This window comes from Trachymyrmex cornetzi, unplaced genomic scaffold (genome assembly GCF_001594075.2).
Source record: "Trachymyrmex cornetzi isolate Tcor2-1 unplaced genomic scaffold, Tcor1.1 scaffold381, whole genome shotgun sequence".
Taxonomy (NCBI): Eukaryota; Metazoa; Arthropoda; class Insecta; order Hymenoptera; family Formicidae; genus Trachymyrmex; species Trachymyrmex cornetzi.
This window is the reverse complement of record NW_017298545.1, coordinates 175,168-191,176: the sequence shown is the minus strand read 5'-3', so window position 1 is coordinate 191,176 and position 16,009 is coordinate 175,168. Positions and strand designations below refer to the sequence as shown.

General features: G+C 36.1%; 2 protein-coding genes across 2 annotated transcripts in view; both read left to right on the top strand.

Moving 5' to 3' along the window:
* Positions 1 to 4,984, top strand: part of mdy (diacylglycerol O-acyltransferase) — a 129,822-nt gene extending 124,838 nt beyond the window's left edge. The window contains exons 10-12 of the mRNA XM_018511604.1: positions 309 to 487; positions 4,200 to 4,350; positions 4,808 to 4,984. Coding sequence (XP_018367106.1) covers positions 309 to 487; positions 4,200 to 4,350; positions 4,808 to 4,984 — 507 coding nt within the window. The remainder of the gene's footprint in view (positions 1 to 308; positions 488 to 4,199; positions 4,351 to 4,807) is intronic.
* Positions 4,985 to 8,982: 3,998 nt separating this feature from the next.
* Positions 8,983 to 16,009, top strand: part of LOC108763752 (uncharacterized) — a 41,460-nt gene continuing 34,433 nt past the window's right edge. The window contains exon 1 of the mRNA XM_018511613.1: positions 8,983 to 9,259. The gene's annotated coding sequence lies outside the window, so the exon portion shown is untranslated. The remainder of the gene's footprint in view (positions 9,260 to 16,009) is intronic.

Below are 16,009 nucleotides of genomic sequence, written 5' to 3'. Positions count from 1 at the left end.
GACATAAATAAGTTTACCTTATATTAAATAGCTTAATATACATTCTATTCTTGGCGAATTAAAGCTCTTAAAGCTCCTTCTTGATTCTGTTATAAATTACATTCTGCGGGTGACATTTCATTCGTGCGTTTTTGTCATACGATAAATTTTTCAAGCCTGTTGATTGGCTATGGGATAGAGAGATCTGAGGAGCTCTCTATTCTGTACACATTTGTCGTACGACAAAAACGCACAAATGAAATAGCATCCTGCAACTGTAGTGATTCTAAGCATTTACATTTACATATTAAATTTTTTTATTGTTTCAGATACCAAATCATCTAGTATGGCTTTGCTTTTTCTACTTGACATTTCACTCCTTTCTCAATCTGTTGGGCGAGTTACTACACTTTGCAGATCGGAATTTTTACAGTGACTGGTGGAACGCCAACAATATCGATACGTTCTGGAGAACTTGGAACGCGCCGGTGCATCGCTGGGCTGTGCGGTGAATAAACCGTTTTATTCATAGCAATACTTGATATCAGGAGCTTCTTTATTATAATTTTTATAAAATTAGTTGAAAATAATTGTTCAATCGCGCTATTGTTATTACATATTCAGCTTATTGAGAGATAAAAATGCAGTTTTCATTTCACTTTACATTAATAATAACGACTGTTTTTTAAATTTTTATAATTGATATAGACAAATATGTTTTTCATTTAAAACATTATTAGTTATATTATCAATTGAAATATTGCCATTTTTAGAAATGATAACATGATTATCGTTATATTCTTAGTATATTGATGACTGAGTGAATTATTGCAGTAACAGGATTTATTATTAGAAAGAGCTCATTAATTGTAGGAAGGAACATGATAAAATGACAGCTATGATCGAATTACTAATATATATTATTAGAAAGTCTGTTAAGAAAAAATATGAAAAATGATAATATATAGATAGTCGTTTATTGAACGAAGTTGAATATAATTAATGAATATATGCGCATAAAATGCATGCAGCCAGATGTTTTCAATGCATAGAAACTTCTTTTCTTTTACATAGACTGAACGTTAGATCACATTATCGTTATTGGCGAAAAATGTAATTGAATCTTCTTAAAGAGGAGCATACTTATTAACGAAGTTTAACCTCGGTTAGATTGAACAGAGGAAAGTCGATCAAAGATCCGACTTGTAGTGACGGCCCTATCTCTTCACTTCTTCAACCATTTTTATCTCTTTCTCTCTCTTTCTCTTATATACCACTCCCTTATGCTATTTACCCTTTGCCATCTCTCCGTTCCGTAACACTCAGCTTCTCGCGTACCTACCTTCTACGTTATAGAAGGAAAAACTCTTCCGGCGCTTTACTTTGCACCTTTGACTTGGCTGTAGAGATAACATGATTATATAATAATGCAATACGCGTCTCGCTGAGGTTATTTCACAGCTATGACCATCATTTCAACGTAACATTCGTGCATCGTCTCAGTAATTCCCACACGCCTTACCTATTACATACAAACATCAAGTAGATGAAAAATGTCGGTCTCTAACACTTTTGTGTACTCAATTTTCTTTGTGTAAAGTTGCAAAAATTTCATTAACCTAATAAGCTTGTTGATGTAAGAATAGCTCGAGTTTTTACGTACAAATACGTGCATATTCGCACAACTATATACATGTATGAAGACATTACGTGAGACATTATATGAGAGACAGTTTTTCGTTTTATAAGAATGGGCTTCCTTGCGAAAACCTTTTATTCCGCCTAAAATGTCTCCTTCAACCCATACATCTCAGCTGTCGCCGCCACATTAGATTATACATCCCCCGCTCAATACAATCAGCGAACTTCCGAAAGACTTTTCCGGCGGGCCTTCCATCTTCTACGGTTACCCATCGCACGTGCACCTAACAACTCGAGCCCATAGTGACGACCTCCTTTCAAGAACGCGCCGGTTCTTTGTACTTCAAAAGTAGCCCAAAAGAAAGTTTAAATCCCTGTAAAAGTGGCCGTACGAAGTTCTTATTATGTGACCGAGAGAAAAGGGAATCGTCGGAATTGCCACGTACAAACTGCACAAGGTTTACCATGAATGTCGTGTAAAGAGTCAATCTACTGCTTTTCGTGTAGAATATTAGAAATTTCGTCACGGGATACTTTGAGATTCTTACAAGGGCTCCACGTTTTTCTTTGATATCTCATAGTATTAAGCTCGAATAATATTTCTGTTGTGAAGAAACTTAATTTGATCACGCTAAAGAAAGCCGCGTTATTCAAGTTAGTTCCGACAGACATGACGTAATGTGGAATAGTAGCCACCACTGCATAACAAGAGCGGGATTGTCTTATAGCATACCCTTATAAAACGCGACACGTACCGTGAGAATGACTGGCCATGCTCCCTTTTTAAATGACATAAAAATGGAGAAAAATAGGGATCGCTAAAGAGACGCCGTGCGAGTTTTCGCGACATGAATTTCAAACCCAGGCGCTGCTCGCGTTTCCTTTTTACCTCGGCAACGCACCTACCCGCTTACGTCGCTCGTCCGTTTTTTTTTTTTTTTTTTCACCATGACTGAGATACGCAGTTGCATTTGCAAACTGCGACTGGCACGCAGCCATAGTATACGCGGCAATGTGCAGGGTGGTCGAGGTGAAAATGGAAATGCTCCCCAGAGCGAGAGGTACGACGACGCACAGAGGTGTGTCGTTGTTGACGAGAACGTTGAGACCACTGCCGACGCCTTTTCAGGTTTGTAATGGGAAAAGCCGATACGCATCGCGATGCGCACTTAAGGCTGTTTATTCCCCGCGGCGCTTATAATACCTACATAACTGGAGATATTCCCGAACGTCTTGCGCGTAGGAGACGTTCGCTTAGGTTGAAGGAAAAGAAAGCACGATGCAATGCGGAAGAAGGATCTGGCGGCAGCAAGAGTTCTGAGAATGCGGCGAAACGTGCATGGCCCGAAATCCTTAGAACTGTCGTCGTCCCACCTTTGAATGTTCTCTACTTCCTGCTGCTTTCTTCTCATATTCTTTTTTTTTCCGTTCTCTCTCTTTCAGTACGTTCTTCTGCATTTTTGCTCTCTTTTCGATGCATCTTCACTGATAGCCAAGCGGCTAACGACTCTTTCCCGAGTTGCTCCGATCCTACTTGTTCGGCCATACAAACGAAAACGATAATGGTAGAGTGTTGCCAAACCGAAATGTTGCGAAACTTTCCTGAATATTGCTTTAATTTTTTGGAGCGACTTCGCGCCGTCGTACTTTTTGTTTGCCTTATCGGCCTAACGACTTTTGCATTCTATAACACAACTACCATCTGAGAGCGCGGATACCATAGAAATGCGTATTCCTTTGTGATAATAGTATTATCGGCATATAATAAACGAAATGTGCTCTAAATAAACTTTTTCCGGGTGCGTTACGATTAGAATCAGAATCTTTAATTCGATTGAACCTTTTTAGATCGTTTTTTATTATCGAATGTGCAATTTTGCCAGACTACGTGACCGATATAAAAGTATCACAGGACAGGAACAAAAAAAAAGAATTTATATGATTCTAATATAAAAATACTTTTTGCATTTTATTTTTAAACAAAATCTATAAATGAAAATTTTATTATATTACATTCTAATATATTAAGATATTTTTGTCATTATTGAATTAACGATTAATGTAATTTGTGATGTTATTTCCAGCTTTAGTTTATGATTATGATTCAAGTTCGATAAACCGAAACGACGTGCAGTTTATAAATTGAAAAATTTATTTGCAAAGCTGCATATGAATATTATTAAGCACCAAAATACTTTTTAACCGAAAATAGGATATATTTTTTTTGTTAAATTTCATTATCTGATTGCGGTTTAAGCTTAGTAATTTTATTAACTTTATTAACATTTGCTTTGAGACTCAACTTCACTTAACTTGATGATAATGTAAAAATTGTGTTTTTTTTATAGCTATGATTAGTCACTAAATTAATGGTTTCGTAACTTTACAAGTTATTTACTACAAACCCATCAGTAATTAACTATAAATAGAAAAATACGATTTTTACTATCAAGTTAATTCTAACCGCATGTTAACCAACAAATGAAAAACAGGGCCTTAATTAATTTACTCTTAGCGGCCTAATTTCCACTTATAATTTGAATACATTGCATTTTATTGATGATATATTTATGTTACAGACATCTCTATATTCCGGTAGTAGAAATGGGCTATGGTAAAACCACGGCGGCGTTGACTGTCTTCTTTATTAGCGCTTTCTTCCACGAGTATCTCGTCAGTGTTCCCTTAAGGACGTTCAAGATATGGGCGTTTATGGGTATGATGGGGCAGGTAAGAACTCCTTGCTTTCGCTTTGCGCCTCTTATTGATAGTGCAAATATTGACTCTATTGTCAAGAAATTTTTGTTGATTTCTCAAAGACTCTCTACGGCTTTACACAATAATATTCTGGATTGCTGAAGATTGCTGTTGGATCCTGAAAAATAAGATAAAGGATTCAGTCAAGCTGTAATTCCAAATAAATTAAACGCAATCAGAGAAAGAATATGTATAAAGAATATTATATAAAGTAGCTGGGGTTAAATTACTCTCTTAATAGACGTCGGTTAATATGTATTTAATTGTCATGTAGATTTAATATTCCGGGATTTCTAACGTTGCAACATCATTTGCTATGCTTTACATGAAATTACGTGATGCACTACATCTTGTATGCACGTACAAGATCTACCCTGTCCGTTCCTAAGTACGGAAATTCCGGTCGTGCAACGCTAATTGTTCATTCTAGATACCACTGTCGGTGTTGAGCAAGATGGCGGAACGATACTGCGGCGCCAGATGGGGCAACATCGTCGTATGGGCAAGTCTCATCATCGGGCAACCACTTTGTATAATGATGTATTATCACGATTACGTCGTAACGCATTTTGGCGAGACTCTGCTTGAGGACTATTCCGTGGTATAAGGGAACTAAAAAGAATGAAAACGCAGAAATGAAGAAAGAACTCTTCGAAGAAAACAGAAACTCGCGATCGATTTGTGACTTCTTCGCGAAACTGTTGATTCTTTTTTCATCGATCTCGGATTCACGTAACTTCCGGCTTGTATTTCGCGCGATAAAATTCCTCGAATCGTTATCCTGTAGTTTAATTTTTATGTGGCGATTTACATCCGTCTGTATATTTTGATAATACAAGTGCCTTAAACATAACTTCGCGCTGTATGAATGTTGAAGCGTCGAATATGAATGTCGAAGCGAAATCGAGATTATTGATGGATCAAAAATACTATTATATTATGTTTTTTAAGAATTTTCTAGTAATATTTGAAAGAGCTGTAAATAGTTACCAGCACCTATATTAGGTGTGTACAACAGAATTTAATAATTTTTGTACAGTAACTTCGCAGTCGTGCTTCCACGCCGGAAGAGGCGAAATTGTTATCGAATAAACAAGATATTTCACATTGGCCTTGTTGAATTTCGTCCCGCGTCCTTAAGAATGGTCACAGAGGGTCACTAGACTCGGGTATTAGATATCCTTTCAGCCGGAAACTAAAGGGCTGTGTCGTGGACCGTTGAAAAGACAGCTTTTTAAGGGCATAATTCGCACGTTCTTTTTCCTTAACCAATGAGGCGAAAATCATACGCTGGAATTTATTTCTTGGTACATATATCACTTTGTGTACCACTAAAAAGTAATATCTTTGTTAAATCTACCGAAACAATTATATAATCTATTGGACAAAGTATTTGAGTGGTTATTAAGTGAATGTTTTGAATCGTTTTGAAAAGTTTTATTTCATCAAATTAGGATATTAAATTAGGAAGATTTTTCTGATTAATTCATTGCGTTTAAGCATTACATATTTTTTTTTAAATCTCTTTGTAATTTTTTAAATATTTTTTTAACGCTAAGTGCATTACGTACTAATTATTATATAATATAATATAATCTTTAATAACAGTTAAATCTTTTTTCCGTTTGCTTAATCCGGGAGTAGTCATCTAATTTTTTTACTAAATAATTACCTGAACTGTTTTTAAAACAATTAAAATTACTCAATTAAAATTGTTAAAAATATATTGTATATTGTAAATTATTTTTTTATTTATTGTTATTAATACTATTTGAGAATACTATAGACTTAACCACAATTTTCTGAAAAATATAAATAAAAATAAAACAAATAATAAATGCAATAAACACGTTAAGTAATTTATTATAACAGTATTTCTAAAAAAATATATAGATTTTAATAAACAGAACGCTATTGTATTGCGGGTTTTTGATAGAATTGCACGTATATAAAGGTAAAGAACAATTATTTAAAAAAAGGGGGAATATGTTAAACCATCCATACAAAATAATTTGTTAAACATTCCATATAAATAATATTACAACGGATGTTAAACGATCCTTATAAATAATATTTTACAACAAAGTTAAATGTTTTCGTCGCTGAGGTGTAAAAAATATCCCAAGTAACTATTCCCGGATTAAGAATCTTATTGTAAACATTTCATAGGTCATCAATCAAAAAAAGCATAAAAATGCTGGTCAAATAAAACGTAGCTGGATAACCAATTGGTCGCTTGACAGAGATAGTTAGGGTCATGTCACGAACGAAGAAGTTTAACCCTCGAAAGAAACGCTTCTTTGAGCTCCGACTCTTTTTTTTTCTCTCCGATGAGTCTGGATACCATGATACGTGTGTCCCTACGATGGCTAAATTAATGATGCTGGAAGACTAACGGTCTAAAATACGGTTTGTGTCAGAATGATAGATACAGTGTCCACAAAAAGCGTAAATTAGCGACAGAATTCTGCTTTTAAGGTAAGTCGTAACCAATTTCTTTTTAGCGAATATATATAATTCAAATATATTTGATAAGACTAAATGTCATGATACATTATCACAAAGAATGTTTTGTGTTACTTTTAATATTAAGTCGCGACACATATCTTGATCTCTTAGGTATTAAGTAGATAAGGATTTTATGAGCATCCTACTGAATGTGATGCGTGTCGACCTTACTCAGGATCGCAATTTTCTAGAGCGACAGCACGTGTCGTACAAGTATATGTCTTGCCGTAAAAGAAAGTTGAATGTAATATCAGTCCTATAATGTCATCATACGTTGTTCATTCGTCACAGAAATATTAGATATGCTAGAGTTTAAAGAAATATAAAAGACATGACAGTATAAAAAAAAGACTTTTTTTTTCAAGTTCATTTTTCTTAAAAAAGAAACAAAATGTATAAATCTACAAATTAATTTACACGCTATATTAATATTTTCTGGATAATAAATATTATTGACATTTTTTATGAGAGAAATAGAAAAGTTTAAAATAAATATAACAATAGAGAGCTTAAAATAGATATAAAATAATAAAAATTTAACAAGTAGATACAATTTTACTTCTGCTGTTTACAGATATCTGGATGTGATTTAATTTTTTAATTGTGCACTGGTATAGCTATTATCCGTTACATTTAAAATTTTATAAATCAGAGAGCTATTGTAAAAAAAATATCAGTTCTTGAGAGTGGAATTTTATAATAATGAATTTATATAATTCAATTATCATTACGCTCGATTTCACAATTTTCTCTTAATTCGAGAGAATAAAAATGTATTCGCGCACAAAAAAAGATACATCTCCTTATCAAACTTGTCACTGTCGGAAAATCAGCGTTTTATCGATCAATTTTATACGGTGACGTAAATGTAAATGTCGGAATTAACTCGCTGACATTTAGAAATGTTCCGAACCATTTTCAGAGTTAAAGTTTCTTGTTGCACGGAGATGTATTTTCTCGCTAGTGAGGTACGCCCAATGTCTGTCGCTGCGCTCAACAAGTTAAATCTTATCAGCTCGCCGGTTTGACTTTAGCGTCATTATAACGGTTACCTCTTAAATTGGCATTTGCGCCTGACGCGGTAAATAACTTTGTTAGTGCCAAAACTCTCGAGATAGGGACACTTTTATCCCTTCAGCAGCTGCATTGTTCCGTCAACTGATCCGCGAGTCCGCCTGAGCGTGCCGTAAAAGAAATTACTTCTCTTTAGACGTAGGACTTTTAATTTAATTGCCTCAACGGGAAATGCGTTGTACGCTTTTTAATTGATCCTATATAAAAAAATGTTGAAAAAAAAATTCGCGCAAATATCTCGGCCATTTCTGAGGCACGTGGCTGACGTGTACCGCGTTACAATACCTCCGGAAGGGCTTTATGACGAACGACTTGGTCATTTACGAGGACGAAGCGTGAAATGTATATATAAGTACTGCCATGTTAATGTTATTTAGTGTCGAGTGTCCAGTGTAAATAAAATAATTAAAAAAAATAATCTCACGTGTCTCTCGAGTATTTTGCTACGGAACATTTCGTCACATGAATTTTTTACAATGGTTTTACTTGTCTGTTTTACCAGCGTCGAAGTTGCATAAGTTACGCAAAAAGATCAGTAACCCAAGTCAGATCTTTGATACGCGTATCCTTGAAACGTATCGTCTGCACCGATGGGACAACAATAAAGTGGCACGTCGCGAGCATAGGATACGGCGAAGCGTATTTTTCCGCTTTAATGCAATCGCAAACAAAGGATTGAGTAACCGAAGGAGCAGGAAGAAACCCATTCCCTCGCTCCTACCTGGTGGAGCTCGCAGCGTCAGGCGACGAAGCATCTCCGAAGAATGCATCGGTTGGTCCCTCGAACGAGCACTCGCGTTATCCCCCGTAAGGTGGGCCGTGAGAGGGTTGGGGGTTGTGCGAGGCGTTGGAGAGGGGAATGTGGAGAGAGAGAGAGAGAGAAAGAGCGAGAGTAGCGGCGGTGGTGCGGCGGACTAGGAAGGTGGAAGGGTGGTTAGGGGGCACAGGGGGCGCAGTGCGAGCGCAACACGATGCTATAAGGGCGGGTACGCGACGGAGTCTCCGCAGTGAGCGTCGCGACGCCTCCGCGGAGAGTGTTGCATGGATCGCACGTTCGGTAATCGCCGGTACACGAGGCGTCCCGCTCTCGTCGCGTATTACATTGGCGGTGTGCAGTGCCGAAGGAGTTGTTTCGCTTCTATCGAGCTGCGAGCCACCCCGAAGAGAAGAAGGGCGGCGCGACGGCGGTGTCCCGTACCATAGAACGCTGCTGCAGCTGCGTTTCGATCCGCCCGGAAGAGCTCTCTCTCTCTCTCTTTTTGGATGACCCAGGACGGACTCCACGCGCTGGAGCAACCAGGTTGGTTTTTATCGGATTCTCGGAGACATGAGAAATGCAAGAACGCGGGTGCTTGGAACCGGGTTGCGTTCTGCGAAGGGAACGATTCTGTCCTTTAGTAGAGCATGGAACATACGTCTCTCGCTGCGAGATTTTGCAGTGGCGCGTTGAATAATTGCCGGCATGAATGCGACAAGTGTAATTTATGCCCTATTCAATTTAGACGTGACATCATGAACGATAATGAAATAGGTGCAGAAGGCAGAGGAGCAAAGGCAAATCGTATTGTATAATTGTAAAGATAGTGTCATTCGGATTTTATCTATTCGAGACACGTATTTTCTTGGAAAATGACATGAGAGAGCTTTCTTCTGTAATCGCTTAAATGACATTCATGAAAATCACATTCAATCAAATCTCCGTTCTATTTTATCTTTTGGTCTCTTATTTCAATTTGCGATAAATTGAAGAGTATTAGATGTATATATTAATAACACATGAGAAATTAGATTAAAACATAATTACGAATTAAAGATTACAATCATATTATCGTTGAATTCTATTCATAATATGAGTATAAATTAATGGGTGGTGAATGCATGGCTTGATGAAATTGAAATATTTATTAACTATGATAATACGTTAGTGGAAGATAAGGATGAACGTTGCTAATGAGTAGCGGAAATTCGCAATGTCCTCGTTTATGTGTACCACGTACATACGTTACTGGGCTGGTAAATACGATTTCCCGGCGATATTTACGCGGTACGTCGAGTGACATGCATCCGAGCAAATCGAGTCGCAAACAGCTAACGAAAACCGGATATACGCGACCGTCCTCGATGAGCAGACGTATATAGTAGATTCTTTTTGCTTCCACTCTTAGACGCGACGTTAACTCGTATTTTTCTTCCGTTTTCAATTACGAATTTATGCCGCGGTACAATGTCGCGGTGCGCTCGTTAGAGAAACGCAGAGAAAAATTCACCGCTAATTAAATGCGCATTGAGCTATCTGCGTTCCGTTACACCGACCGTCGCGAATTTTATCCCTTTCACACTGTACATTTCGTAATGCTTTTTATACAAGTTGCCTCACAAATTTTTAATGCGGAGGATTAATTTGGTTGCTCGGTATCTCATTTATCATGGCCTGTTTAATATGTGATATGAAAACTCGAATTTAGTATTACAACCGTTCCAGACATGCGATAAGAAAGTTTAGTGAATTTTTTATAAGCGTATAATTTTATTGCTTTTATCATGTTCAGAGATAAAAATATTTCTATGAAATTTCCATCGGGAATCTTTCATTTCGATAATATACATAAATATACATATAAACCACATAATGGTTTTACGTCAATCTTGCGCTCGTTTAACGTTTCTTATTAATTCATATGCTTCTTTTGGAGCTCGAATATGCAATCCATTATTAATCTGTACTGGAATAGTTTTTCAGAAAATTTTCCAAGGAAAAAAGAACCTATGCAAGATCCGTTTAAAAATTAATTACTTAGCGCTTGAGTTTACCTTCAGTACTAAATAGCGGCGGTTAGTCTACCTTAATGCGCTTCGTTTATAAACCCCGTTGAGAATAGTCCAAGATCAATCAGCGTTACCTCGACCCATCGATTTTGCTTCTGCCGTTTCTTTCTCGCGCCGGAAAACCGTCCCCTCATTCCGAACGTCCGATAACAATGACTTGACGTTTGTTAAGAGCCACGCGCACCAATCTCACATGTAAGAAAAATGGTACCGCTCGTTCGAGGACGATGTTCACATTTGCAATCGGCACATGACATAGAAAATTGAAGCGATCGTCATCGGCTAAATTATCGCCCAACCATTGATAGTTCTTCTGTAAACGTGACGCAATGACTTTCGCAGAAAAAGAGTTGATAATTAGTATAGATGTGGACGAAGCGATTATTTTCCTTAGATGAAATGCTTTCAACAGTGACTATTATAAAATATATAACTTTATTTAACTTAACGTTATAAGATTGAATACGTTGATGTTTAATTTCTAGAAGATTATCCTTTTTCACATAGATTTTATCTTTATATTAAGCTAAATATGCTCTTTAAATTCTTTGAAATGGAATGTTACTCTAAAGAGTGAAAATTGAGCCAGTTTTGAAAAAGAGTGGTTCAATTTTCAAACTTTAAGAGTGTGAGATTTCGCTCTTTAAAGTGACAATTCACTCTAAAAGTTTTAAAAAGTGTATATGTAAATAAATAAATATATATGTGTGATTTCTGAAAAATTATCCTTTTTTTATATACATTTTCATATTACAAATTAGCATAAATATTTTTATTAAGACAATGTTTTTCGCAGTAAAGTTTTTTACAAGTTCAAGATGGTAATAACATTAAATTAATGATCAGATATTTTCACATTTGTAAAATTATTATTTTAGTTTGATTGTGTTGCAAGTCCGAAAAAAAATTGACGCGCAATCTGAAAATAAAATGTGTTTAAAATACATATAGAAATATTATTCTAACATCTAACTTTGATCATAGTTGGTGCTTCTCTTGGTTGCTGTATTCATATAAGCGATTCTGTTCTAAACTCAATATTAATCTAACATAAATATGTATGTTTATGAAAAGGTTATTTATATTGCGAGATTATGTGAGAGTTTCAATTAATCTTTATTGAGGAAAACAGCGTGCAAACCAGAAATTCGATATCTTCATGTTAGCTTCTTCGCTATGTCCCTTGGGATTATAACACAAGCAACTTCGACTATATCGGGTCGGTGAATGCCCTGAAACCATCTACGTCATGACGGGTCAGATTATGCAAAATTTCAATCGATTAACCCGTTCTCCAGTGTTCTGTGAACACTGTCGCTTCGTTATTCGCGAGTCGACTAAGATAACAAGTATAATTTGCCTTACTTCCGCTACCGTTGACAGCCGTTGTACTGTTACGTACATATCTATGTATCTCGAAGTGCCTACCGGAACGCAAATTTTTGAAAGCGTAAGCTATTGTTTTTTTTTTTTTTTTTTTTCGTTAATCGGCTCTAGTACAATCCTCTGTTATTATAAAATCGATGAAGCAGAATGTGCGTTGCGTTGACCGTGCGATTAACACAACCATAACTTTCGTCCTCTGTACTGCACACGCGAAAATAAAGATCGATTTCACGCGTAGAAACGCGTGCGGTGGATTGCATTTCCGTGCGCGGAATCATTACAAAATCGGCGTTGCACGAATGCAAGTGGGAATAGTTATTTGCCGTTCGATTGCCGAATGATCGCTTGACCAGGCTTTTGACCCAATTCCCGGCGGTCGTTACCGATTCAGGATTATCCGACGTATAGAGAGTCTCGTTAATAGTGGCTCATCAAAGCCCGGCACTGCTCGGCTTACGAGACGAAAAAAGCGACAATAGGCAAAATACCTCAGTACTAGAAAGAGAGACGTAAAATAACAATTCTTTTATTCATTTTAATATTATCTTTGTTCGAAAATTAATCCTTATATTACGGTATTGCGTATAGAAATTAAAGTGATATTTATGAGTTTGTGTGTGTTGTAAAAGCTTTTTCTGTCAGAAATAATTAAATAAAAATATGTAAACGGATAATAAATTAAGAAATTATTAATTAGCATATATTTTATGGAGTATCGCAGCTTTTACGTACATAAAGGCTAAATGAAAAGGCAATTTCAATTAAAAACTTTTCTGATTTTTTTATTACAAAATATAATTATTTTTAATTAAAAATGTAAAAAAGAAAAATATTTAATTTTGCGTTTAATAATATGAATTTTTTCGTATTGTCAAATCAGTCTTATAAAAATTTATATATTATACATATTCTTTATATTCCTCCTTTAGCCAATTATTATTCAGTTTTATAATAGAAAAATTAATCAAGTTAGATAATTGAAAATACATGATAATCTCGAAATTTAAGATTGTAAGATGTAAAGATTTATCACTTCAATAATCTTTTTTTATTCATTGATCTGTTCTAATTATCGGATTGTTATTATGTTTAAACGGGCATTATTGCATTATTAATCTATTTTAATTAATCGGATATCTTTTACATTACATATATTTTATATTATGGAATATATTAATCATTTTTTTGTTTTTTTATTAATATACGAATACGTATTAAGCAAGACTTAAAATAATTATTTTTCTATTAAATTTTTGTATTGAAAACAAAATTTGTTTTTGCGGAAGTATCCAATTTTTAAGAGCGATATTTTCAATTATCGTTTTTCTTCGTGACTTTTCGGCGCTGTCGAAAATTCTTAGAAAGAGGAAGTCGAACGAGTTTGAGATATGAGATTGAGGAAGCGAGCAGGGTGTGAAAAAGCGATATGAACTTATATATCGAGAGAAGATAGAGATAATGATGAAGGCTCGAAGCGAGTGGCTGCGAAAAGTGAGAAAGCGTGCTCAATACGTGTTTCCTTTATCGCGTTTCACCGCCGAGTCTCGAGATGAACGAAGGATATCTGACATTTTGAAGCACAGAGATCAATCCGCGATATCTTTTTAGTATGTATAACTCTCATTGTACACATTGCGAGTGTTTAGGGAAGACCATGTTTGACGATTCTCCTAACTTTTTCTCTTTATTGCGGATATAAAATTTTCCTGAGTCTCTCCCTCTATAAAACCTTATTAAATATTATTTCACGCCATCGTTTGCTGTTACGTCTCTGTCTACTTTTTATTAGCGTTTTTTTTTTTACAGGAAAATTTTACCTTTCATCGCTTTAATTTTCAGTGCACAAACATTTTTTGTGTACCGTCAAAACAAACTCGCGTTGCAACTCCCGAACATAAAGTCAACTGAATGTGATAAAATTTTAATCGCGAAATCAACGCGAAGCCGCCGTTGTCACACGCGAATTCCTGCATCCTCCCTTTGTTAAACTCATCAAATAGCCTTGCTGGAGAGTTCTTTATCAAGGGCTCGGCTATTTGGCATACACCGACCATCAACGGAAGGTACCGGCAATGATTTCGACGAGGAGGAATAAAATTACAAACAACTGGATGGATCAAGAGAAGGACAAGAGAATGTTGGGAGGAAGAGAGCAATAGAAAAGGCGATGAATATCATCGGTGGTCGGCGTTGGATCGTAAATAAAAATGAATCGTCGTCGACACGTCGAGAACGATAGATCAAAAGATAGCCTCGATCGAGAGCGACGAGGAAAATAAAAGAGAATTATTGAAGAACGAAATAAATCAATGCCCTTTTGAGCCTTTTACTTCTGAGACGCGCTCGGTAACGCAGTAAAGAACGAGCGTGCAGTAATGATGAACGTCACGCTGGCATTAGAACGACTGTATTCTGCGGTTCGAAATGAATGCGATAAGGGAAACACGTGTTGAGCATGCTTTCTCACCCTCTGAGGGATCTCTCTGTTTCTCTCGTTTCTTCCCTCATCCTTCATGCTTGTCGCCGACATATAACCACGCCTTATCACTTTCGCATTTCTTCACGAGTTACGATGTAATTTGTGTGTTCCAATATTTCTCGGCATTTATACGGGAAATTTTTCGGTCGAAAAAATGTAAAAATTATTTAGGATATCTATGTGTTAAATTGAATACGAGCGGCAAGAGAGTTGAGAAAGTTGTTTGTGAAAATAGTAGTACCATGCGCTTTTGACAATACCTCTTTTCGGCACGAATTTAATTTGTGGCTGGTTAACAAGGGAATACTGGAGATTAATGAGATATAGCATGCGGAGATGTAGTACAGAAGTTTAAATTTGGATAAAATAACTGAAGTGCTGTCCAGAACATTCTCTAGTTTTTAACTGGACTAAAAAGTTTCACGGTATTATCTTCGTGTCAATTTTATTGTTAACCATATTTGATAATAAAATTATAGTAAAATTGAATATCTAGTATTCTCCATTATAACGTTGTTTTCGAAGCAGCCGTAGAAAATAGTCAATTGGGGATCGCCGTTATCTCTGAAAATTTCAAAGATAATTCCGCGATTTACCGAGAGATCTTGCAGTTTCATCGCAAACGAAAGGCGCGGCATTTACATAAAGTTCTCGTTAATATCGACGACAAATCCTGATCAATTTTGGTAACAATACCGAACCGATGCCGAACTTCTATTCGAGGAAGATTCCCTAAACTTTCAGATTTCTTCTTGAAAGCTCTTGAAGACGCGAACGTTGCTATTTGATGAAGTCGAGAATAACGAAGCTTTTTTAGCAAGTCAACAAACGCGATTTCCTCTTGCTGGGAAGGTTTTTAAATTCGACCGTTCGATTTTCATTTATCCTCCCCCCCAGCTGATATTTATTCATGTACTCTCTTGCGTGTGATGCGAATACATTAATCTTTATTCACGGCACGCATTCGAATTAGTAAAGTTTGCCTGCATATTTCAGATCTGTGGATAACAAACGTTTGTATTATTTACAACGAGCAAAATCGCGATTCATGCCTGGCTTAGTTCTCACGAGAAAATACTCGCGATTATAAACAACGATGAAAACAGATGATGATATGGAATGTCACAGCCCACGTTTTAAATTAGATTTCTGGCGGGTTTTAAAAAAGAAAATATCTGGAAGATTGTTGTAATATCAGTTTATTTTAATCCCTGGAAACAAATCTCCGAAAAATGTAAATATGCGTAACAGCTGGTCTCTTTAATCTTTGTTTTGCAATACATCTGCATGCCGTGAGTTTGTTTTATTATACTTTTTGTTGAGAAAATAGCGCTACGTAATTTCACGGCGATAAACGAG